At 39.8% G+C, this 25,716-nt stretch overlaps 1 protein-coding gene across 1 annotated transcript in view; it reads left to right on the top strand.

Moving 5' to 3' along the window:
• The window catches only part of LOC135708171 (potassium voltage-gated channel subfamily H member 4-like), a 205,885-nt gene that overhangs the window by 24,840 nt on the left and 155,329 nt on the right, over window positions 1–25,716 (top strand). The window contains exon 2 of the mRNA XM_065230172.1: window positions 21,370–22,387. Within this exon, the coding sequence (XP_065086244.1) occupies window positions 22,312–22,387 (76 nt within the window). The 5' untranslated portion in view covers window positions 21,370–22,311. The remainder of the gene's footprint in view (window positions 1–21,369; window positions 22,388–25,716) is intronic.

Here is a 25,716-nt window from a genome sequence, read left to right as displayed (position 1 = left end):
GCCACGTTCATCCCAGTTTAGCCACCACCGGTTGGTGGTCGGAGCTGAGTTCGTTCAAGGCTACCGGCTTGGACAAGCCGATATTTGTCAGGAACAGGTCTAGCGTCGATAGGTTGCCCGCCGGTGAGATAAATGTTGGCTCATCCTAAAACCCATGCTGTGAGTGGTCGAACAGCAGACGACCGTTCTGGTTCTGCTGGTAGTTCCACCAGGCCTCATGGCGAGCGTTTAGATCTCCTCCTACTACGAAGCGGGAACCGTTACGGATGATGGTGGACAGGTCCTTCTTGAATTTAGCCGCTAGTCCACTGCTGGCGGCACACTGTCGAGGGCAGTAGACGGCGATGAACTGGACGTATCCAGTCGACGACTCCACCTCCACACCAAGGGCCTCGATGATAGAGGTGCGGATATGAGACAGAGTGTGGTATTTTATTCCTTTCTTGACGACGACCGCAACACCAACCCCCCTGGAGCTGGTGCGATCAAGCCGAATAATGTTGTGGTCAGGCAACCAGAAGCTGTCGCCGGACTTTAGATGGGTCTCTGATAGGAGGCCCACGTCGATACTATGCTTGCTGAGGAAGTCAGCAAGCTCGAACTTTTTGACTCGTACAGAGCAAGCGTTCCACGTGACTATAGTTAACGGTTTAGACGCCATACCGAATCATAAACTTACCGAGCACTTGGATCTGTTCGGGTTTGTTGCGGCACTGTCGAAGAGCGCTGGTCATGTCATCGAAAATCTTCATCAGCTCATCCGCAGAGAAGAGATCGGGATTGGCGTTTTGTGCTGCTGGTTGTCTCCAGAATCCAGGGGGGGATGGAGAGCTTTGTCCAGCTGAGGCACCAGACGTTTCTTGACGGGGGCCGGATTGCACCCGTGGATTTGCTTGACCGTGTTGCGTACCACGAAGAGGCAGGAAGTCCTCCACCCTGAATGGCGGAGTGTTTTCCTTCTTCCGTCCTGGTTGGCTTCTTGTGGACGCTTGCCTTCGGATCCGCTTGAAATCCTCGCCTTTGGGACACTGTTGGTCGGACCCTTGATGAGCTCCGAAATTCAGGCAACGCTGACACTGGGTGACGTCGTGACGGCCGCCATGGTATGGCTCCCATTGAACAATGATGAAGTTGATGGAGCGGATGGCCTTCAACGCATTGAGCGTCACCGTTCCCTTCTGGAAATGAACCAGGAAAAGGCAATCCGGGTACGTTTTCACGTTTTCGTCTCTCCTCGTCATCCGGAAGACTGCGATTGGGGCTAGCTTGTAACGGTCCTTAAGCTCTTCTTCGATCGACTTGGGGTTGAAGTTCGGTAAGCCCCTGATGACTACCTTGAAGGGCTTCTCACCGGGGATGTCATGTGTGAAGTATTCCGCCCTGGAATCCTTCAGATGCTTCACGGTTGCTTCGTACTCCGCTTTGGTACGCAGCATCACCTTGGTGCTTAAATTCAGCTGCAACACCCAGCGATGTGAGATCGCCAATGAGCGTGTTGAGTGGCACTTTCATCACCACCAGTGGAGGAAGCTTGACTTTTGCCGTACTCGGGACGGCAGAATTTTCATGCTCGACGGTACCGCCGAATTCACCGATGTCGCTGACGTTCGTCATGGTGTCACGGCCACTCGCACCATCGGACTGGCCCTGATTCTTCTTCCTTTTCTTCGTCCGCTTCACTTCCGCTGGTAGGGCATTCCCAACATCGGTGGGAAGAGTAGCGTACCTATTTGTGATAGGTACGCACGAGCTACCTTCACCACTATTCTCCACTTTCTCACGGAGCTTGCTCCGGGAGCGCTGCCTTCCCATCACACGATGCAACCGGCACTACGACACGAACAAACGCGCAACTCGAACAACTCGACTGAGCGAGCCAAAACCGGACTAAACTGCTTGACTACTATACACTATTCGAGTCTCAGTTGGAACCATAAATGTACATCAACTGGACTGAATGAGTGAAGTGCAAACGATCGACTGTATATCATTGAATGCTTTAACTTGCGTTGTGAAAAATCCTTATTTTGATGTAAACCATTTTGCTGTTCCATTCAATCTTCAATATATAGGGGAAATGACGGCTTCGGCATGCCAGACTATTTTCGGCAACCCAAATTGAAACACTATTTTCACTGGATTTTCTTACGAAAACACTTCGCTGAATGCATGCAAACGATTCTTTATGCTTTCAGCTTCAATTTGACTATATTTTTACCACAGAGAAAAAGCAATCTAGCAAGGTTTTCTTGAAATGAAACACACGCACTACAAATTGTAGCTGATTTCGAGTTGCCGATAATAGAACAGCAGATTTACATGCAGTTCAAATGGAACGGTTGCCGAAGAAAAACTGGTTGCCGACAATACTCGCTCTCACTAGAGAAGATTGGAGCTTTGTAAAAGAGTTTCAAAACAGTTTTTGACAATTCTTTCGACTGAAATTGTTAGAGCAGCTGGCAGCAAAAGATTGTAAACAAACTAATACTGCATATGTGTGCGTTCCTTAGAGAAAAAGGCTATAGAAAGAAGGTCACTGCTTAGGTTGCCGGAAATACGTAAATTCCCCTATATAAATGATTTTCAGAGTTGGTTGGAAATGCTAACATGAAGCTTTAGTGTGATAATTTATTAGCTAGAGAATGATCTTAAGAAGAGAGTAGGTGGATAGTTCCGTTAGAGTACGGCACTATGAAAATTGAATAGAAGTTGAAAATGAGCGAAGGGCCATTAATACGACAGTTTTTGAAGTTAGACGGAAATGCTCTCGCAACGACCTTTTCTGCTACACTAAAAAAGTCCACACGTCTGATTGAAGTGTTTAAACCAGTGTTGGCAAAATAATTTATCAAATAACATTTTTTGGAACAATATATCATGCTTGATATTGATTTTACAAGCTCCTTTGATATTGCGAGACTATTCACAACGTGCAAAAATCAAGCTGAGAGCTGACTCGACACAAAAATGATTCCGTTCCGCATCGTTTTCTTAGAAAGAGAAAGCATAGTTTGGTATCTCTTTTTAATCTTCATCGATGGCAGATACGAAGGGACTTCTGCCAGCCGTTAAGCTGGTTTTAGACAAGGCAAGTGAATTGATCAAGTCAGTTGAAATCAACTGACTTGAACGCGAATTGAACGTGTAAAGCAAGTCAAATGATCAACTCAGTTGAATTAAATTGGCTTGAAATGTTGAGCCTGGTTCAACTTTTTTCAATTCAAGTAAGTTGATCAAGTCAGTTGAATGGCATGGTTTACACGTTCAATTCGCGTTCAAGTCAGTTGAATTCAACTGACTTGCTCAATTGACTTGCCCTGTCTAAAACCAGCTTAAGCCATGCCATTCAACTGACTTGTTCAACGCGCTTGAATTGAAAAAAAAATGAACCAGGCTCAACTTTTCAAGCCAATTGAATTCAACTGAGTGTTGATCATTTGATTTGCCTAGTCCAAACCCAACTTTATTGAAATTTCGGTGGCATTCAGGTGTAAAGCAAAAATCATGAAACTCAATCTGACCACATTTTGGTGAGATTTGCAGTTGGTGAGTTTTGTTAGCTTGATATTCTGAGCTGCAACATCACAGCTTGCAAAATCAACCGCAGATGTTTGCTTGTTGATTTTTGTCAGCGAAAATCAAGCGTGATCTACACGTTGATTTCTAGTGTTCCAAACTTTGAAATGTTGAAAATCTTTCACTATCTTTTCAAGTGTATTGCACATTGAATCATACTACCAGGCATGGACAATCATTTACATTTATTTCATGCATTCATTTACATTCATTTTCCTCTAACTTTTTTCATCAGCAGCATTCCGCAAAATGATGTATAGAGTTTTAGTAGGTTTTGTTACTAGCTACAATTTTTGCCCATAACTCAAATCTGTATATCTTATGCATCATGAATTAGAGCGGGCAGAACTCGCACATGTTTTTTCGTGAATGTAAAATACATTAACTGAAAAAACAGTAGTGGATTCTGTTTGCTCTGGGTTGTCATGCATAAGAGATACGGATTTGAGTTGTTAACAAAAGTTGTAGCTAATAACAAAACCTACTAAAGCTCTATACATCATTTTGCGGAATGCTGCTGATGAAAAAAGTTAGAGGAAAATGAATGTAAATGAATGCACGAAATGAATGCCAATGATTTTCCATGCCTGCATACTATTGTTCAAAACAGATGGATTTGAGTGTTTTGCATTTAAATGTTATGTGAATTGCTTGTTCTGCATGGTAAAAATCGAACACATGAGTTGCGACTGCATTCTTATCAACCAGCCTCATATATGACAGCCGGCCCATTGAGATCGAATTGAATTTTAGGGTCGGTAAAGTAGTAGTCTATAAATTGGAATATTGTTGAGCATTGAACTATGCTGTGCAAAGCTATTGATGTCACCATGTGAGGCACATAGACTCCAAGTGTGTCACAATTCGAACCAATAGTGCGGGAGGTATGGTTCAAAGCATAAGATTCACACATAAAATGGATGCGTTTCACAATAAGTGCTCAATGAAGTGTGAGACACATGATGATGACGTAATTTTTGAGTGTACCCTCCTCTATAAGTATTTGCACTATCGGAACGTCCCTAGGCAGACCTGATAAAGAGCTAAAATCCAAACTGAGAACGTTGCTTCCTAGCATGACAGCTAGCGTAAAAGGTTCGCAGATTGTGCTCCATTTGAATTCTTAATGAAACGCTGCAGAAGCGTTGTAAATATTTTCAATTTCTTCTTGAAAGCTGTTGTTTTCCTCCGCGGATACCGGAAGGTCACTTCGAACGGCAAAACAAGTCCGTTAGCGCTCACACCACCAAGACGGCGTCAGGATGGCTTCCCTTTTTTTCCCCGACAAATTGCATCAGATCTCAAGCTATTTTTAACTCCAACCTCGGTCGCGAGAACAAAGAAAAATATTTTTCTCTAAAATCCTCCAGAGCCTACAAATAATCTCTACAACTGCTGGCTAGCACTGCGATTGCTACATGCTACATTGGAAAACCGCATCAGCAGCAGTTGGAAAATAAAAAATCGTGAACACGAGAGAATATTTCAGTCGCCACAGAAGTGATTTAGTGATATCTTGGCCAGCCGGCGGCGCATAAAAGCACACTCTCTAAAGCCCCTCCGCTGCCGGTGCCCTTTTTTCCCGCTCGAGGGCTGAGAGTGAAAAGCATTGGTTCCGATCCAAGCCAGCGACAATAACACACACACACACACTCGCCAGCAGAAGCCTACCAAGCACCCGAGCAGAGCAGCAAACCGAACAACAGAAGTTTGGTGATGCAGAGCAGAAAGCGACCGAACGGCCTACTAAGGTCAAGCCAGTGCGGGTTAAGAGTGAAGCACTTTTTTTTTTCTTTTTCTTGGAAGGTTGGAAGCAATAGGAAGGGACAGTAGGTGGGAAGTGAGATAGAGAAAATACGACTGCAGTACATTAATTTTGTTAGTAGGAATAATTGTTTTAAATCGGGCGGAAAAGTTTGCAGGCTTTCTTCGACCTGCACGTGAGGGGAGCAATCTCTCGGGAGAACTACGAGGACGTTGATGGACTTGGCTGAATGTAAGCTCGTCGGGCTACTTTGCTCGGTGACCTGATTGGAGTGGCGGGGAGTTTTGCCAGAAGTTTTCAGGCCTGTACGAAGCGATGGCTACGATTGCGGCGTTGAATTATGATGGCAAGCTTTTGGTGAAGATATCTTTAAATCAACGAGTTTAAGGTGATTCCTTGTAGAGTCCACAAATGGCCACCACGTAGGCTGTACATGCACTTCCACTTCGAAATTTCAATTGATATTTGTGCACTTAAAGTTTCGAAGTCGTAACGAGAATAAGGATTTCAGAGCGAAACACCTTAATGTAGGTTCTTTTGTTCATAGGCCATCAATATTGGTGCGGTTGAAGTTTCTCTTATTGCTCCACGCAGGACAGTTCATTCCTCATTGCTCATCATCATCATCATCCTCATCATCCTCCCTAGGATTTATGCTTATTTGGCTATAACTTGGAAATTAGGTCATTTGAAGTTAACAAGGTTCTAAATATCAACTGTGGAGTTTTCACCTACAAAAATCTAAATATGTTATTTATGTGGAAATAACGGCACTCATTTAACTATGCCTAAGCTATACAGAATTATCACGTAGAAGATTCGTGATTTTGGTGGATTTCAGTATCTTTATTTTTGATACTGTTTTTCAAAAGGTTTATCAATTATATAATATCTATTCTGTATGCAGAATATATTATTATCAAAACATCGAAATCTTAAAATATTCTTTATTTACTTGATCCAAAAAACAAACACATCAGAACAAAAGTAATAATATCCGATTAGAATGACAAACAATCCTGGTGATTGTCGACGAGTGTGAGGATGGCATAAAGCGCTAGATAGGGGCTTATTATTCAAAATTGTTCGGAGGCATGTTTTCCCATGTGGAAAATGATCACTGGGACTAATTAAGTAACGCCTAACAAAATTTGCATTTTTCGTTAACATTTAAATGTGGCGTAAGTGGTCCAAGTCCTAAATATCAATTCAATTTTCAAATGAAACCTATCCATGTATAAGTAAACACGTTCTTGAGATATATGATGTTACGATGAACACGCATATGGACTTACGCTTATAAATTTGACAGTGAGCATGCATAAGGGCGTATACGCTACAGCTAAGCGAAACAATTTTCTAGAATTTGTTCAATGCAGAGTTGTAACAGGTTGTATTGGCTATGAAAAGCAACAGCAAACGCACCGACAAACGTTAATTCTAGCGAGTTATTAACAAAAGAGAAAATCGACGAAGAGAATCGATCATCGCGTTTACGCACTTTTGCATGCTCACTGTCGAATTGGTCTATCGCAATCAGTATTCATGTGCTAGATGCAGCGTGTGTATGAGATTGAGAAAGAACAATAGATAAAGAGAGATAATGATAGATAAAGAATGAGAGAAAATGAGAGAGGGAAAGAAAGATGAAGTGAACTCTCTCTCTAAACCGGTATTTAAGGGATAATCAAGTTAGAGAGGATATCGAGTTACAGTAAATTTGAAAGGGAAATGTGGTTTGAGTACTCTGAATTTCCACCGAGTTATAGAGATTATTGTGTTAGTCAAAATCGGGTTCGTTTTTGGTAAATGATAAGCTGAATTGATGTCATAACGATCATATAACGCGAAGGAGCTTGGGATTGTTAGTAAGCAAAAACGAACTCCTTTTTAATCATCGAGTTGTTGTTATGACCATGTAGTCATATTAACAAATGGAGCGATTAACGAATCTTGAATGTGGACGGGCCTGAGATTAGAATCATTATGCTCTGCTCAGTAAGCAAAAACGGTCGCTCTAAGGCCACCGAGCACCTCATATCACATCATACCTTTACTCGAGTTGTTGTAGCTATTCAAACCAAGCACCGACGAGGACGAAGTTTCGCAAAATATACGATATAGCGATTTGACCATATATCTATTTAAGGACTTGGGACCGCATTTTCTCCTCAGAAAGCAAGCCACTGCAACCGACTGCCACTCCAAAACTAAAAACTACCAAAAAGCACTTAGGCAGCGACTTTCACGTGACGTTCAATTGTTCAGGCTATCATGCTTCTTACATCATAACAAAATTTGACCGCCGTAACGATTGTTAAGGCCCTGATAAAACAAGATATTAAAATGAAATAACGTTCTCGAAACCAGCCAAACGGGATCAAGCGTGCATTCTACTTTTTCTAAACACTCCAAAGCATTATTGCCCAAGATTTAACAGGTAAATTTTCTAACAATAGTGGCCGACAGTATTGCTTTTCCTATGTTCTATCTGAAACCGCAAAACATATCACGCGCGATCGAGCTCATCCCGCTAGGAAACAAACGGATTGTTTTTAACTGGAACAAGCTCACCAAATACAATCACTATCGCAGCACCAACACAACCTTAGACAAATTTTGAAATATTTCGAGAAAAAAAGGGAAATCAAACACAACCACAAACGTACAAATTTGCTCTCATCACACCAACTTAGCACGTATGCCGATTGTTATATGTAGATCAATATGTAAACGTAAGTTCATATGCACGTTCATCGTTATGCCATATATCCGGAGAACTTCGAGATTAGGGCGTAATTGCTTTTGTAAACAAACACTTCATTTGACGATTTCTCGCGAATTAAAACTCAATCTAAAAATCTAACAACACAAACAGGTAGATGAATGGTTCCTCTATCATTTGGTATAGTTTGTTCACTAGATTGTTCTTTTAATCGGCGGTTATAATCGGTAAACAACTTCTTTGAAGATGATGATCTAGAGTATACTGCTGCTCATCGCAAGTCAGTTCCAGTTGCGTTTTGTCAAAACTGAGTTTTTTAATGGAAATGATAGCTAATCACCCATATTTTCATATTACTGGATGATCTCAACAACTTTATTCTGGATTTTTTATATCAACCAAATAGATTGTCCCATTAGATAAGGAGCAATACATGATGCATGATAGTGGTCTACTACCCATTGTAACATGGAAACTAAGTCCGATAGCAGTGGGCTTTCTTCTCTGTTTGTCTTGATCAAGCTCAATAACCTCTAATAAACGGATAGAGTGGATTGATAGGGAAAGTCTCAAATACGTAAAGAATCTGCTTTCAGAAACATGATCGCACAATTGGCCAAAAAGACGAGCCCCCAAACAGGACGATGCCTCAATGAGTGGGGAGAAGAGCCCACCCTTAATTCACGAAATGTTATCAACAGGGAGTTGGCATTTCCATTCTACCTGTCCGAATGGCTTAAATTGGGTGCCCTGTTGGACTCTTTTGTGTATGTATTTAAATATATACTTATATGTCATATAGAATGATTCATCATTTATACTAGTCGATTGAAATCTGCCAAAAATGAATGAGGACTAAGTTGATTCTTAATATAGAAGCGTGGATGCATATGTAGGTGAAAGGAGAGCCAAAGGTGTTGAGAAGCATAATTATAACTTTAACTATTTATGTTTGTATCACTTCATGCGTAAATTTAACAATTAACATTGTTGAAGATGCTAAGCGTCAAATAACAGACTTAAAGTGGTAATTTTTATGTAATTTTTAATTTTTATATAAACTCCCCAGTAGGTACATGAGCAAATCGACGATCATCTTTTTGGCAGTGGTGGCGGGGGAGGCACCCTCACCATCCATCCCCAACTGGCCACAATTACATAGTATTCGTTAGAGTGTTTAAGACTGAGAAAGCCGTTAAACTAAGCAATTCCCCTCAAGTCCCAGTCGATGCCACCATTAATTTCCCAAGTACAGTAGCTTGATAGATGATCAGGATCTAAAGACAGGAAATTCCCTTGTACACTAGTGCCGCGTAGTGAAAAATTTCTGAACTGCAGAACTACTGAGCAAAACTATCTCAGAGAGTGAGTCACTTTTATTCATTCGTATGGATAAATTTCCAAAAGCGTAGGACACTCAGCGCATGACTGTTGGCTAAAAATCCCCACAATGAAGGTTAAAAGAAACATATGAATAAGCAAAAGTGACTCATACTCTGAGTAAGATTTATTTTCAGGGTACTCAGTTATACAAATTATCAATCTGGTCTTGATCATGACAGATTTTTATTTAAACTCGAAATAACAGTGCTTATTTTTGCACGGTGCGATTTATCTAAAAGTATGTTTTCTAACCTAAACAAATGTGATGTCACGTTTGAGCTTAATCCCCCTCCCAAAGTTCGATTTTTCAAAAGAAAGAAAACTAAAAAAATCTGCTTGTGGGCTTTGTGATCACGCAGTAAGCGGTTTACTTACCTTACCAATCAGGTTATGGTCTTCTCCACTCTACTCGATCCACAGTTCCAATCGTAGTCCTTATTTCGTCGCGTAGGTATGTGCCGATTGTTCCGATCCGCATTTCTTTCTTCGGTATTTGCAACTTTATATTTTTTCCAGGACGGCTTGTTGGGTCTGCCTCAACCCCCTGCTGTTTCACTGGGTGACCATCGTGTAGCTGCAAATAAAATTTTTGATGTTTTCCTAATGCAGTTTACTTCACATGCGCACGCTATGCCCAAGTGGCGGAAACATAAAATTTAGGTGCTAACGATCCTAAATCGTTTGGATTTAAGATACTCTTTACGGGAATAGGGCTCTGCACTACTTCACCGTGCTCCACTTCGCTTAAAATCGCTCATTTTACGCATAAGCGCAAATATGTCAACATCAATTGTAATTAATCTGGAAAAGTTATGTTTCTATGGTTTTTAGCACATAGAACGGAAACGAGGAAGCAGCGCAGAGCCCTACTTGATTTAATTAGTTTTATCGTAATTTACTATATAAATATTTGGGAACAGGAACGGCGCTAAATAACTCAAATCAGTTTGTAAAATTGCATCATTTTTTCTAATAGAATATTTCAGAACCAACCGATTTGTGTATTTAAGCACTCAAACCCAAAGTGATTACAAATCCGTCACGGTACGCTTCGCGAAGTAAGCAATCGATATCGACAAGATTGCCTTGTACTTTTTAGCTAGTTAAATTCAGAATGAATTTAATTAATTTACCTTATGAAAAATAACAATACAAAAAAAATAAAACGGAGCAGACTGGAATCGAACCAAGGATGCTGATATTACGGGGCCTTTGTCTTCTTAACCACTAGTTGTTAACGCTTAGAAAATAACACTAGATTACAGCATTTTTGAACTCGGTAAGGTGATGATCATTTCCAATGCAAAATCCTACGCTGAATTCAATGCCGTGGTCAGAAAAAATTAAAGTAAAGCCATTTTTGAGATATACAAAAATTTTGATTTTTGAATTTTGGACAAAAGTACGATCACTAAAATGTCAATATCTTTGGAACTAGTGCACCAATTTTAAATCTTTTTTTATGAAAATGAAGCTAAATAAATTTGCTGTCGTTCACTAAAATATTACGTCTTCATTAAAAATTTAATTTGAAGTCATTTAAAAATTTACAGCATTTTGTTTTTATTTTTCCTGCGAATTTTCCATAAAAATCTTGTTTTAATCAACATTTTTAATGAGATAAAAAGATTCAGAAAATCATTCCATAATTTATTCCTAAAGTCCATTTAAAACCGGAGAAAATGAGCCTTTAATGGATGAAATCGGTTGGAAATTGTCGAAGTTATGAGCATTTTTGTAAAACACTTAAAATGTTTCTGAAATACAACAGCTTTAGAGTTCCTTTTCTAGGTGTCGTTGTAAGCATCCAAATCGCATGTAAAGTTTTCATGGGAGATTCTTTTCTCTACATATCAATTTGATTAAGGCATATCAGGATTTAAAACCGAGTTGATACAAAAGAAATTTATTTAGGTTTTATTAAAAATGATTGAGAATCGAATGACTTTGTCTTCGATGTTTTGAACTTGTTTCTCGAATCAGAAACCAACAATAGTCACCCATCATTGCTTCATCCCAAAACCCTTGGTAACGACGTTCCATCATCTTCATTTGTTAATGAAAACGTTCGTCGGGAAAAAATCCATGTGAGAATGTAGGAAATGTATCTACAAAGACATATTCACACCTGTGTTCAGTGAAATAAAAGGATTTGAAATTAATTATATGTAACAAACACAATATTTTTTATTTATACCTATTTTCTCATAATTTTTGAGCAATTCATCGACGGCTTCCTCATAATCTGGGCTTCTGAAATTTCCTAAAAAGGTTGTGACAACACGCTGGAACGATTTCCACGCTTCTTCCTCATCTGGTGTCAAAACTGTATTGAATGCGGAATCATTGAGCAGTTTTTTGATCTGTGGGCCAACAAATACACCTTCCTTTATCTTTGCGTCAGATAAATTTGGAAATACTGATTTCAAGTACTGGAATGCCGGCCCTTCTTTTTGCAACGCTTTGACGAAATTTTTGAATAGCCCAAGTTTTATATGTAGTGGTGGAAGTATTATGCGTTCTTTTACCACAAGAGGATCATTTTTAACGTTGTCTTTACCAATTGTGAAATTATTCCGTCTTGGCCAATCTTTTCGGACGAAGTGTTCTTTACGAGCTCGACTGTCCCATTTACACAAAAAACACATATATTTTGTGTATCCCTGTTGCAATCTAGTCAACATGGCAACCACTTTAAGATCGGAACAAATTTTCCAATTGTGTTGATTGTAATTTATCAAATTGAGCAATAGAGCCATTGATTCATACGTTTCCTTCATATTAACGGCATGAGCTAATGGAATAGAAGGTTTCTCATTCCCTTGATGCAGTAAAACGGCTTTCAAGCTCAACTTGCTGCTATCGATGAATAAACGCCATTCAGCTGGATCATATGGCTCACCAAACTCTTCAAATAAGCCGTTTACGTCATGGCAAAAACATGCCTTATCCTTTGTAGAATAATATTTGTCAAATTTCTTGTGACGATTCCTGTGACAAGAAATTTTGACCTCCTTGCTCAGCATGTTGTGTTCTTTCAAGCGTGATGCCAGCAATTCGGATTTCTCCTTCGATAAGTCGAGATCTCGCACCAAATCATTAAATTCGGATTGTGTAAACAGTTTTGGGTTTCTTTCCAATTCCACCTCGAAGTCTTCCTCGCATTCCTCCTTGAATTCCTCCTCACTTTTTGTAACGGTCGATTCAACAGAGGGCGCTCGTTTCCGCTTTGGATAAACAGGATACGGGACCGAACTTGAATGTGGAACAGGTTTTGTCATAGAAGCCACTTGTGGATACTCAACTGTTTTGTGACGTCCTTGTTGCTTAACTTTTGTCAAGCAGAAATAACAATCCGTTGCATGACAAAACGGTCGACGCCATATGGTTGGTATGTCAAAGGACAAATAGCGAATGACAGATAACAAATAAGTGAGTTAGTAAGTAAGACATTAACACTTATCAAAAATAGATGAAGTAAGATAATGTCGATCAGGAAAGAACAAAGCACTACCATGCTGTACATATATTGTTTATATGAAAGTTATTCAAAAAATCAATTTACCTTGCGCCTGGCATCCACCTAGCCAAGCACGTTTTGCACGAACTACATAATACTTTTGGAATCCACGGTTCGTCAAAGTCTCCAGGATCAATTTTAAAATAAAGCCTGTATGCAGTTTGAAACGAAGCAGTGAAATTGACCGATTTTGTAAATATATAGTTGCCACACGGGTAACAAAACTTTTGAGGATCATTTTTACACTTGAATTCACGTTTGTCGTATACATCGTTAAGCAATGTTAAAGAAAGAAAGCTGTCAAATTGAGTTGGTTGCGTTAGGTTCTCGCCGAGCGGTTTCACAAACACTAGCGTAAATTATATTGTTGAAAATATCCCGTTTAATTTTGCGTGACAGCTGGTAGTGTTAGTGAAATGCACCGTATGCGTACACGTCCGCAGAAAGGCTTACTGGAAGTGGTACATGAACCTAGGAGCGGGACAACGGCCAATCTTAGAACATTCAATTTCCATGATTTTACAAAAAATTTCATAACTTCGACAATTTCCAACCGATTTCTTCCATTAAAGGCTCATTTTCTCCAGTTTTTAATGGACTTTAAGAATAAATTATGGAATGATTTTTTGAATCTTTTTATCCCATTAAAAATGTTGATTAAAACAAGATTTTTATGGAAAATTCGCAGGAAAAATAAAAAAAAATGCAGTAAATTTTTAAATAACTTCAAAATTAAATTTTTAATCAAGACATAATATTCTAGTGAACGATAGCAGATTTATTTAGCTTCATTTTCATAAAAAAAAGATTTAAAATTGGTGCACTAGTTCCAAAGATATTGACATTTTAGTAATCGTACTTTTGTCCAAAATTCAAAAATCAAAATTTTTGTATATCTCAAAAATGGCTCTACTTTAATTTTTTTTCTGACCACGGCATTGAATTCAGCGTAGGATTTTGCATTAGAAACGTTGGTCAACCACTAAAGTTCACATTTTTTATGTTGTTTTGTAAACTAGTGTTATTGGTCACAGAAAAAAATTAAGCAAGCCCCTTCCAGATAAATTTTCTAGCTGGCGATAAGCAGTATTCCTCAAGTCCAAACCATGGTCTACAAGATGATAATAATGATGATGATGATAGTGGTTTACCACCCATTGTAGCACGGAAACAAAGTCCGACAGCAGTAGGCACTCTTCTCTGTTTGTCTTGATCAAGCTTAATAACCTCTGATTGTCCTCAACATATCGCTGTATGAAGGGCCAAAAACGGATTGGGTAGATTGATAGCCAAAGTCGCCTATACGCATCTACGGAACAATAAAGAATCTCCTTCCAGCAACTTGATCAGCCAATTGGCCAAAAAGACAAGCCCCCAAACAGGAAGATGCCCCAATGAGTGGGGAGAAGAGCCCGCCCTTTATCAACGAAATGTTATCAACAGGGAGTTGGCATTCCCACTCTCCCCGTCCAAATCGCTTCAATCGGGTGCCCTGTTGGACCGTCCCATCCCTTTTATATATGTATTTAAATGTATTTACGAGTTGATTGTTATGATTATTGTCAATAATACTTACATTTCGATGAAGATCGTGCTACTTATTTTACCTTTTTTGTGATATCCATCATCACAGAATCCATTCTTGAATCGTAGACCAGGTCCATCAACAATACACTCGTTCTGAGAAGGGGTTTATGGTAAACTTCTTCTTCTTCAGGTTCGCTCACCACCCGGAATGAAGGCTCGGTGCGGTTAGTATTATCAAACAGTGTTACATGCAAACGATAAAGAGATACAACCAGGATTAGTTTTTTAAAGTAATAGTTTCATCTGACTACCCAACTAAACATATCGCAGTGGCATTGTCTTACCATGAACCTACATTTAAAGTTATTTTGTGATTATATGGTTACTTTGGTACTCACATGAAATGTTGTGCATGTACCACAAGTTCAACAACGCCCAACTATGGACAGCTCAATGTTACCATACCATTTGCTCTTTGAATCAGCGTACACCAACATGATAATCTTCTAAGAAACGCCTAATAGTACGTTCAGACTATGGCTTACATCATGTAACATAACCTGTCCCGCAATGAGCACTCACACATAGGATTTCCAGTGACAACTAGATGTATGAGTGCTCATTGCAAGACAGCCCATATTACATGCCGAACGGCGCCGGTGGTGTAGTGGTAAGCGTGATTACCTCTCACCAGTGCTGAGTTGCATCACGGTACTGACAGCCTTTAGATTGACAAAAGAGATTCCTACGGTTAATAATCAAAACAACTGAGAACCCTCTCTCCGTAAAACTTCTCACCAGTATGATACAACAACCGTGAGATATCGTTTTTTGCTTTTCTCACCCATTCGCAATATCACTAACATCTATCATGTGGTACCATCATATCACCGAGGAAAAATAAAAAGTCATATAAATTGACCGTCATCTCATTTCATTAATAAATACGGTTATGACGGTCATTCCTCTTCCTAAATCACGGATAAGGCGATAGTTGAGATGTATCAAGGAAAAAGTCTTACCAGAAATTATTATTGTGAGAATTCATATCTGCATGAACACGTACTACCTGCAGTCAAGAATGCTTATTCATGGAAATAGATTTTGCAGCTATTTATTTTTACGGATACCGTGACGCTTGAGCTCGAATAATAAGGATGCTGACCGCATACAATGAGATATATACAGGTGTGGCACAAGAGGGTATTTGTTGGTATTAGTAGCAAAAAAGAGGTAAACAATCGGTGATGACGAAAAACTCCAAAAAAATTGGCATGAAAAAAGTGGAGTTTGACGTCACGGAAGGTATACTTCACAAACACTATAACATATTTTGCACTACACGAATACCATTTTACAATCATTTCCTCACCTGTATACATCTCATTGGACCGCATATCGTATCCACATTACCGATTCCCAAGTATCAAGAGATCCGTAAAAAAATCCTTGCGTAAATAGGAATTCCCCTCTAAATATGAATTGTAGCTAGAGGTGTTGTTGCTGAGTAATCAAACGTTGAACTGTTGAACAAGTCATTGTATATGTCATATGTATATTGAAACGGAACCTACATTCACAAACCTAAATCAGAATCGGGAAGAGGAGAATTTTCCCTACATTTTAATTTTGTTCGTTTGTGTTGGCGGACTTCGGTTCGCGATAAAATGGCTTTGCAAGGTTTGTTTACAAAATGGAGTTGGGGCCTTTGCAATTGTTGGTCTTGAATTATTGCACGGTTCATTATAAATACACATTTTCTTCAACAATCAAAGCAACCATTGGTATCCATCAACAAAGAAATCTGCAAATCGTTACTTTGAATTTTTTATCATGATTGTTTATGCTTATTTTCTGTCAAACGTCAGTTTGTTCATTTGCTTTTAAAACGCAGCGCACTGACAAGTCGAAGGTCCAGCTGTTGGTTCCATGATGGTCCTTGCAATTTTTCGGAGCAATTCAAAAAACTAAGATTTTTTACTTCACTTTTCATTTTTCTGTTGTCTGCTAATTTTCACTCACACGCTTACAACCAACGCAAAACAAACACATGCGATGTAAGCGGCAGCTGTAAAATATGCAATACAGCCGCAAAGTTCGTATGTGTTGTTCAAGTTTGTTAAGGGCCATAAATTTATAGACCAGTTAAGAGGGTACTGTCAAATTTGTGAAATCCCATAGTGGAAACATTTGATGTTAGTCCTGAAACGTAACCATGTTGAAAAGTTATTTGTTTTGACATTATTTAATTCTCGTGAGCTTGTCAATTGAGAGTTGTGTCAGTTTTGAGATCTAAAGGGTGATACGGTCAAAATTTGGTCAAGGGAAAACGCGTGTAAATCGGTGAAATCGTTTATTTAAAAAATCAAATTAAATTTCTTTTTCAAGTTCAATTAGTATAAAATTCAGGAAAAATATTCAGTTAGGCTTCCGCTTTTCCAAATCCGAATTGCCGGGCCTTACGCTTGACCCCTGCCATCAGATTTTGTACAGCCACCTTGTCCACCTTCTTCGCCGCAGAAAGCCAGTTTGCCTTGAACTGCTGCTCGCCCTTAGCAGTTTTTTTGGTCTTCTTTAGGTTCCGCTTGACAATAGCCCAGTATTTCTCAATTGGGCGGAGCTCTGGCGTGTTGGGAGGGTTCTTGTCCTTGGGAACCACCTGCACGTAATGGCAAGATGCCAAATCCGGCCAAAACAGTACGGAACAACCGTGTTTCTTCAGGAAAGGCAGCAGACGTTTATTCAAACACTCTTTCACGTAAATTTCTTGGTTGACAGTCCCGGAAGCTATGAGAATGCTGCTTTTCAAGCCACAGGTACAGATGGCTTGCCAAACCAGATATTTCTTTGCGAACTTTGACAGTTTCATGTGCTTGAAAACATCTGCTACCTTTCCCCTTTCTTTTGCCGTATAAAACTCCTGTCCCGGAAGCAGCTTGTAGTCGGCTTTGACGTAGGTTTCGTCGTCCATTACCACGCAGTCAAACTTCGTCAGCATCGTCGTGTACAGCCTCCGGGATCGCGCTTTGGCCGTCGTATTTTGTTTATCATCGCGATTTGGAGTCACTACCTTCTTGTAAGTCGATAGTCCGGCTCGTTTTTTGGCTCGATGCACGGTTGTAGACGATACACCCAGCTTATTTGCGGCATCTCGGAGAGAGAGGTTAGGGTTTCGCTTGAAACTACCGGCAACTCTCTTTGTCGTCTCAGCGGCTTCCGGTTTTCGATTTCCCCCCGATCCAGACTTCCTGGCTGTCGACAAACGTTCCCCAAACACTTTAATTACATTTGTAACGGTTGATTTGGCAACTTTTAGCGATTTTGCCAACTTTGCGTGCGAGTAGCTCGGATTTTTGCGATGCGCGAGCAAAATTTTGATACGCTGCTCTTCTTGCTTGGACGGCATTTTGACAACTGAAGAGTGAATTCCAAAATCAAAATAGGAGCAACATTCTACACACACACACCTTCAAAATGAGGGGTGTTCAGGTTTTTTAAATGCAAAATTGAAAGAAATACGTCAAGTTGATATTGACCAAATTTTGACCGTATCACCCTTTATTAAGCATCGTACGCAATGACGCGTACGTAAGAGAGTATTGATATTGCCGATGGAATATAAAAAAGTGATAGTGGCAAGTTAAGAAATTGCATTTTTGAAGATAAATGGATATTTTTTTTACATTGTAACGTAACAGCACCCACATATTTATTTGTTACAAGGAAAATGAAAATCCAACTTTTTCATCAAAATGCTTCGTATGTTCTGAACTTAACAGCTTTTAACAAGAACAGGTAAATGAGGGAGCATTATTCTCACTTCCCACTTTTAAATGTACAACAGAGATGATCAGTGAGTGAATGATTTTGCTACTCTCTCCTTGTCATTTAATCTAACTGTCATATATGGCTATGATAAAGACGGTCTAGTGAGGTAAAGGTGTTTCCAAGTGATATGCTAGTTGACCGTCATTTTTGATATGTGACGGTTATATAAGGATGACCGTCAAGGTACAATAACCGTTATGATGATGCACAGTACTGCCTCTCACCCCAGCAGGCCTGGGTTCAATCCCAGTCGGCGCCGCCGGGATGTTCTGAGGCATAACATCTCTGATCACGCCTTCCTTGGGATGGGAAGTAAAGCCGTTGGTCCCCGGTTCATGAGTTGATGGGTCGATAGGTAGGGTCCAGGTGTGGGAGTTGCCTTCCTGGTACGTCGGTAGCATTGGTGCTCAGCACGGAAAACAAGATCGACGGAAAAAAACAAACCAAAGGAAAAAAAAAGCCCATATTACATGATATAAGCCATAGTCTGTACGGAGTTTACGAATGTATAAAGATAAAGCTGAAAAATACAATTTTAACTGATGGTACATTTTAAACATCAAACTGCCCAATATTGGACCCTGCAAACAAACGGCACCTGCACAGTAATGTGGGCCCTCAGAATGGTTCATCGGTTGCGAATTGAAGTGCTTCTCAAACTGAAGCGACACATTTCTCAATTATTTAACGTTATCCTAACGTAAACTTAATATTATCACCCATATGCCCGTCCACGCCCGAAACCCTATACCACATAAAATCAAATAAAAATGTTTCTGTATGACAAACACGTTCAAACATAAACGAGAATATGGGTGTATATCTTCACTGTAACAGCTACAAGTAATCATCGAAAGTACTTGCATTTTACCCAGGCACTTTTCAGCAAACTGCAATCACTCTCTCATATTCGAAATGTGCCACGACCAAATTGGCACAACGACGCCCTATACGATATCTGACCAAAGCACAGGGTCCAAACCATGGTCTACAAGACAATAATAAACCCAAATTTGTTACTTGAGCAATGATACTCTATACCCAGAGAAGTCGTGAAAATGTTCAACCCGAATGCTTGTCTAGACCGGATCAGGAATTGAACCCGCCGCCTGCAACTTGGAGATACAGACTAGGCTATCTCAATATCCTCCCTAACTCGATGGTCTCTTCAATATACTGGATGAGGCGAAGTAACTGTCACTTAATGGTCATAAAGATTGAACGCTTGCATGCTTTATTGTTATCACTATATTTAGGATACACTACCCATATATAACCTTCAACTTAGCATAGTTAAATTGAAATCTTTCTCCCGTTGCCTTAATTACCAGCCACATTAGTCACGAAAATGTATCACCGCTGGCACGCACGTTTGAGTTAAAGAAATTCTGGAAGCCTGGCGATGCGTATATGCCTTGATTTAGGGGGCTGTTCATAAACTACGTAGACAGTTTAGGGGGGTGGGGGTGTTGACAATTATCCACGACCCAAACAATTTTTAAAAATTTTGTATGTACAATTGTCTACGCAGGGGGAGGGGGCGGGGGTAAGAATTCTAAAAAACTGTTTACGTACATTATGAACAGCCCCTAGAACGAGTTTAGTTCCTTTGTACCTTTTAATATAGCGAAACATAAATGGTTAATTCAATCGTGGAGATTTCAGCTTCTAGAAAATGTCACACGAGTGATGATTTTTAAAAACAGATTCATAACATCCTCAAACCATCACGTCCATGACTGCTTGAAATCGGAAACGAATGAAATTTCTAACCCCACTATCAGCCAAGCTGACACTTGAACACAGTTTAAAAAAAAAACTGCTTAAAAATATATTCGTTTAACACCTTGAGTATTACGTACAGATCAATCGATCTCTGTATCTCTTTGTAATGATCATGTAAAATCAACTATTGCAGGATTCAGTGCATTTTTTTAATTCTTATATCATAATGTTATCAATGAGCAAAAAAGGTTGATGGAATAATAAAGTTGTGGCAATTTGTCTATGATGTTTTTCACGTAATTGATGAACATTGGCTTCCCAGGACGAAATAGCGTTTATAAATGCAAGCAAACCTGAACCACCTATAGAACGCAGTTCTTGAATTCACAACAACCGATGCTCTCCAGACACGCAAATTAACCCACTTCAAGCTAATAAATTTTAACGCTCCACGGGAATCCCTTAAAATTAGGTGCCTCATCATGTCACGAGACCATCGCCAAACAACCGAAGGCTACTTCCGGTACTCGTAGGCAGTAACGATATCAATTTCGACCGTCATGGCCGAATGTATAAAATCACGGACCCAATATTTCATTTTGATCTACTACTAGCTGTGTAGGAAGCTCAGCCAGCAACCTACAATATACACTTCCATGATCCTTCCCTGATGGGCAAAAGCCATATTCCTTTGTTTCCTTCCTTCTCATCGCGTCACACCGCGCCTGCTGCGAGCTTTCCCCGCGTCCCACTTGGGAGTTCAAATTCGTCCACCGCTTTTTAGTTTCGCCTACTATGATACACTCGCTGCACTACATTCTGTTGCTCACGGATGCATAAAACATTGTCTGTCGATTGACGAATCAAATAATTTTAAACACTTGTCGGCATGTAAAAAAAAAAAATGTATCGCAATAAAATGAGGGGGACTAGGGTGGCTCGAGCTGCAACAATGGAGAACATTGTTCGATGGGCTCACCCTCATTGGCCGGGGTTCATTCATTCAAGGATAGTCATCCGTTGCTGCTGCTATTTTCCCGAAGCGCTGAGGTAAAATAAAAAACATAATAAATATAAACAATCAATAAATTACAAACAGATGAACAAGGATTCGTTGGTTGGAAGAGTGTAAAAAATAGTATTCAACTCCAGTGGCCGGGAGAGGGAGAGAGGAGAGCACGAGCAGAGTCCGCGATTTTGGTTCAAATATTTTTGCCACCTCAATCTCCCTGTTTTTCACGGAGTGCCATGGTGGAATTCCAGTGCGAGGTTAATTGTTATCCTAGATTTCTCATTTTCTTTTCTCTTTTTTTTTTGCAGTCACGGAAAGTGCATGAAAGCAGAACTGAACTTGTCTGGCTCAGCGAAAAGTCGAAATAATAACAACACTGAGTGAGTCTGAAATTAATACGCCAATCGGATTAGACCCGATTGTTTGAGGAGCTGCTGAGCTGGGCCACCCCGTTCCGCGGAAGAAGATGCCGAGGCAGGCGGAAAGATGAAGCCGAGCCAGCGTTTGCCAAGATCGAAATTGTGTTTGGCAAACTCGACGAAAACCGCCAAGACGACGACGACGACGACGACTGCTACTAAGCCCACTCCGTCGAGGGCAGCATGGAAGAATCAAAAGATTTAGCATCGGAGCGCGACCTACTATGAAGAGAAAGTGCTAGTACTGGTGCGGGTTCTCTAGCTACTGTGCAAGTCGGTCTCACGTGTTTGTGTTAATGAAGTGGATTTATTCGAAAACGAGAAAAAAATAACGCAAGAAGAAAATACAGCAAATAATCGATAGTGAATTGTTGCCTTCAACGAAGAAAATAAAGAAATAGTAGCAAAATAAATTATCGTCGAATACAACTACTAGATCAGATCCGTAGAGCAGAATACCCAAATTCAATGCAATCATTTCGTTACTCCAACTAAATACTACGAATACACCCGTAACCAATAGTAATATTAGCAGTAGAAAATAGCAACAACAAAATTACCAAGCTACACACCAAAAAAAAAGAAGTTATTAGTGCTCTCTTTCTTAGTGAAATTTACCAATATATCGTTCGTATTATTAGCCTACTTATAATACGACTAGAAGTGCGAAAACAAAAGTTCCCCTAACCCCATTCGTTGCAAAACGCGCTCGTAGTGAATAGTGAGTGAGAAAGTGATTCGCAAAACAAAGTAAGCGGCAAATAAAAAAAAGAAGAAAAGAGAAGCAACAGCAACCAAAGGAAGGAAAGGAAAAAAAGAACAAGTGCAAAAATGCCTGTCAGAAGAGGACACGTCGCTCCCAAGACGACCCTTATTGAAACGATAATCAGGAAATTTGATACGCATAGTAAGTGGATACTCATTCATAGCCCATTTTCCTCCCATTTCCAGCCGCATTCATTAATCGGATTGTGGTGTGGTGCGATGTTATATTATGATTAATTGTTGCACCGAGCACCGATCGACCTCGCTTCCCTGCTCCTTCTCCTATCGTGGGTGTCGATGGTGATTGTTCTGGTGTTGATATTCTGGATGGAGCCCCCGTGAGCAGGATTCAATTACCTCATGCCTACCTTGTATCGATACGATTGTTTGAGCGAAAATGATGATTGAGGACGTAGTGAAACGGTGCTGTCATCGTTTTTTTTTTTGTCTTTAGATTGGTGATTGAAATTCGTAGGGATTTATGGTGGTTACTCATGGTTACTCCATTAGCAACCAGCTCCGAAAATTGATTTTGACGTAGGACTACGTCTTTGCCGATTCAGGAAAATGCAACGAAAATTGGTTGGACTTTAAATGCAAATAATTTGGCCCAATAATCAATGGATTTTGATGATTTGTATGTCGACTTGTAACTCGGCAATTTTTATTTTGGATTCGGCAATTTTATTAAATTAGTGTGGTTTGTCACACACTATAAATGCTAGATATTTAAATAGCAAAAAATTAAGAAATATGGAAACATTCAAATTTCTCATACATTTTCTTCGACCACAAGGTGCTCATCCCTAACACAATCATCAGAAAGTGGGTCCCTAACAACACCTAAGAGGAAGAGGAGACAATACGGGGGGCGAAAACGAACCACTTTTCTGTCAAACGCGAACCAGCTCGTGATTGGGCGATTTGAAGTGCGTAAGATAGAGATAGAGTTAGAGATAGAGATTAAAGAGTAAAAAGCCAGTTGTCTTTTCTTTCTCGTATTGTGTTGTTCAAGCCGAAGTCGCATAATCATTCAGCGTTACACGTTGGACGGGTCGACCTCGAACGTCTTCGTTGCAGCGTGGGCATCGTAGCATTTTTCTATTCATTCACCTACAACAGCTAAATACAGAAAAAAGGAGGGACATAGAATGATAATCCAAATGCTTAAGTAAGCGTTAGAAAGTTTGACTGCAATCATCGTTTGGCTGCCAAGTGATAAACAGGGGTGTTGGTTGCGTTGCTCACTGAAAACGAAACTAACTCAGAGAGTGAATAACTTTTACTCTGTTGTGAGTCCCTTTTACTCATTCGTATGAATTTTTTTCTTAAAGCGTAGGTTATTCAACGCATGAGTAACCTAAGATTTAAAAAAAAATACAGGGGACAGCCCTATGGGGTTGTAAGCAGTGGTGACGCAGGACTACGTGGTCTTATATAATAAATCTTATTGGTTAACTGTAGTAGGAGCTTGTGTTTTGTGTGGGAAGATAAATTTGAGCGGTGTTCTTTCTGTTTATACTCTTGAGTATGACGCGCTTGACATAGATGGCCCACAGCGATTCACGAAAAGCATGAATAAACACCGTTTGGAGAGACCGGATGGAATTCAACTTTTAAATCTGTGATAGGGAAATCGCTTTTTGCAGGCAATCGGTGATAATTTTAATAATCATAGCAACAGTTGCACACGACATTTTTAAAAATGGTAAATTAATAATTTTTACAGATGTGTAGAAATATTTCTGATCAATTGGTGTTAAAATTATTGAAATTGGTACAGGGGAAGCTGAGTTATTAACGTTCAAAAAATTTCATAACTTTGTTACATGTTCCATTTTCAGTTTTCACAAAGTGTACCCCTATATAGAAATCACAGACGTAGTCCGACGTCAAAAAATCTCCATACAAATCAGTAAGAAAAGACTTATTCTCTGAGTAATATTTGTTTTCAATGTATTTAGCTCGAGATTTAGCTTGCCATCTCGGCTAGAAATTGGATACTGGATAGTCAAGCTCAGTGTGCCATTAGCATCAAATTCCATGTTTTAATTTGACAGCACGGCCAGAAAGCAGGTTTCTCGAGTGCAGTTTCGAACCCCTTTGGATACGGTTGTGTTTAAAGTTTGCTCTCTGTTTTGTGCGTGCGTCGTTTTCATAGTTTTCGGCTGCATTTGCCGGGTTAGCGCTGGCACTCTGCCTCCCGGACGGTTATACGTGTGTGATTGGTGGTTTTCTCACTTTCCGAGAAGTTTTAGAATCGCGAAAGAATACATGAGTCATCATGTTTGGAAGCATCAGAGGACTTGGCGCTACCTGCGTTGTTTGATTTGTTTTGGAAAATTAACTACCAGTTCTACTGTGATCGGTCAAAGATTAGTTTTCTCGTGTGGATAAGCGTAAATTAGGATCCATCACGGTTTAAGAAACTTTTTAGTGATATTGTAACTAACGTGAAAACTCTGGAGCAAGAATTTGTTTCGAGTAGCTGTGGTGAAGCGTTGATCGGTTTTTATTTTCGCTTGTTTTTGGTGCTTTGCCTCCCTCCCAAGAAGAGTTTTAGCGAGTATTTTTTTTTTCTTTTCTTGGTGCTGGAGTTCTGCATTCCAGAGGATGCACGCGAATGAGGTGTTAGGCAAAAATTCGGTGCAAATGAAAAGCTTCGCATGTGATTCAAAATGTTGTGTTCGGTTGTAAAAACAACGCAGAAGAATTTTTAGGTTACCGCGGGTTAGGTGGTGCTTTTTGGAGGCAGAATTTGGTAAGATCTATCTGATAATAAATCAATCATAAATGCAGATTTCCATATATTACTAAACACGCGCCGGATTTCAAAACATCACATTTCGAAATCTGGAAGTGTGTTTGCAGTACCATTATCCATAGGATAACGGTAGTGTTTACATGCGGGGCTTATTGTATGGGAAAGTAATCTCGGAATGGACGTGAATTACCAGACATTCTGAAATGGGTTACTGAATCTGCAATGGAGCCAACGATTTCTAACTCCCGGACTAAACTTGCTTTAAATTATAACATCAAGGATTGTTGTAAGAAAATTTCTTCTATAATACCACTGCAGGCAAGTAAGATTGAATAAAAACACACACACACACACACACACACACACACACACACACACACACACACACACACACACACACACACACACACACACACACACACACACACACACACACACACACACACACACACACACACACACACACACACGGCCAGAAAGCAGGTTTCTGTGTTTAGTGAAGTTATTCGGATGGAAAATACCTATTGCATGATTGGCCTCTTAGTTCAGAATTCACTCACTTTGCAGCGCTAGTAGCATTTGATTCAAAAGGCTTACTTAAGCAGTCTACATTCACTGAAAACGAATATTATTCAGAGGGTGAGTAACTTTTACTCATGCGCTGAGTGACCAACGCTTTTAGGTATGCATCCTTACGAATGAGCAAA

This window comes from Ochlerotatus camptorhynchus, unplaced genomic scaffold (genome assembly GCF_037179485.1).
Source record: "Ochlerotatus camptorhynchus isolate MF236.1 unplaced genomic scaffold, CSIRO-AGI_Acam_v1.1 ptg000328l, whole genome shotgun sequence".
Classification (NCBI taxonomy): domain Eukaryota; kingdom Metazoa; phylum Arthropoda; class Insecta; order Diptera; family Culicidae; genus Ochlerotatus; species Ochlerotatus camptorhynchus.
Note: the sequence above shows the minus strand (reverse complement) of the source record. Positions and strands in the feature narration are given on the sequence as shown.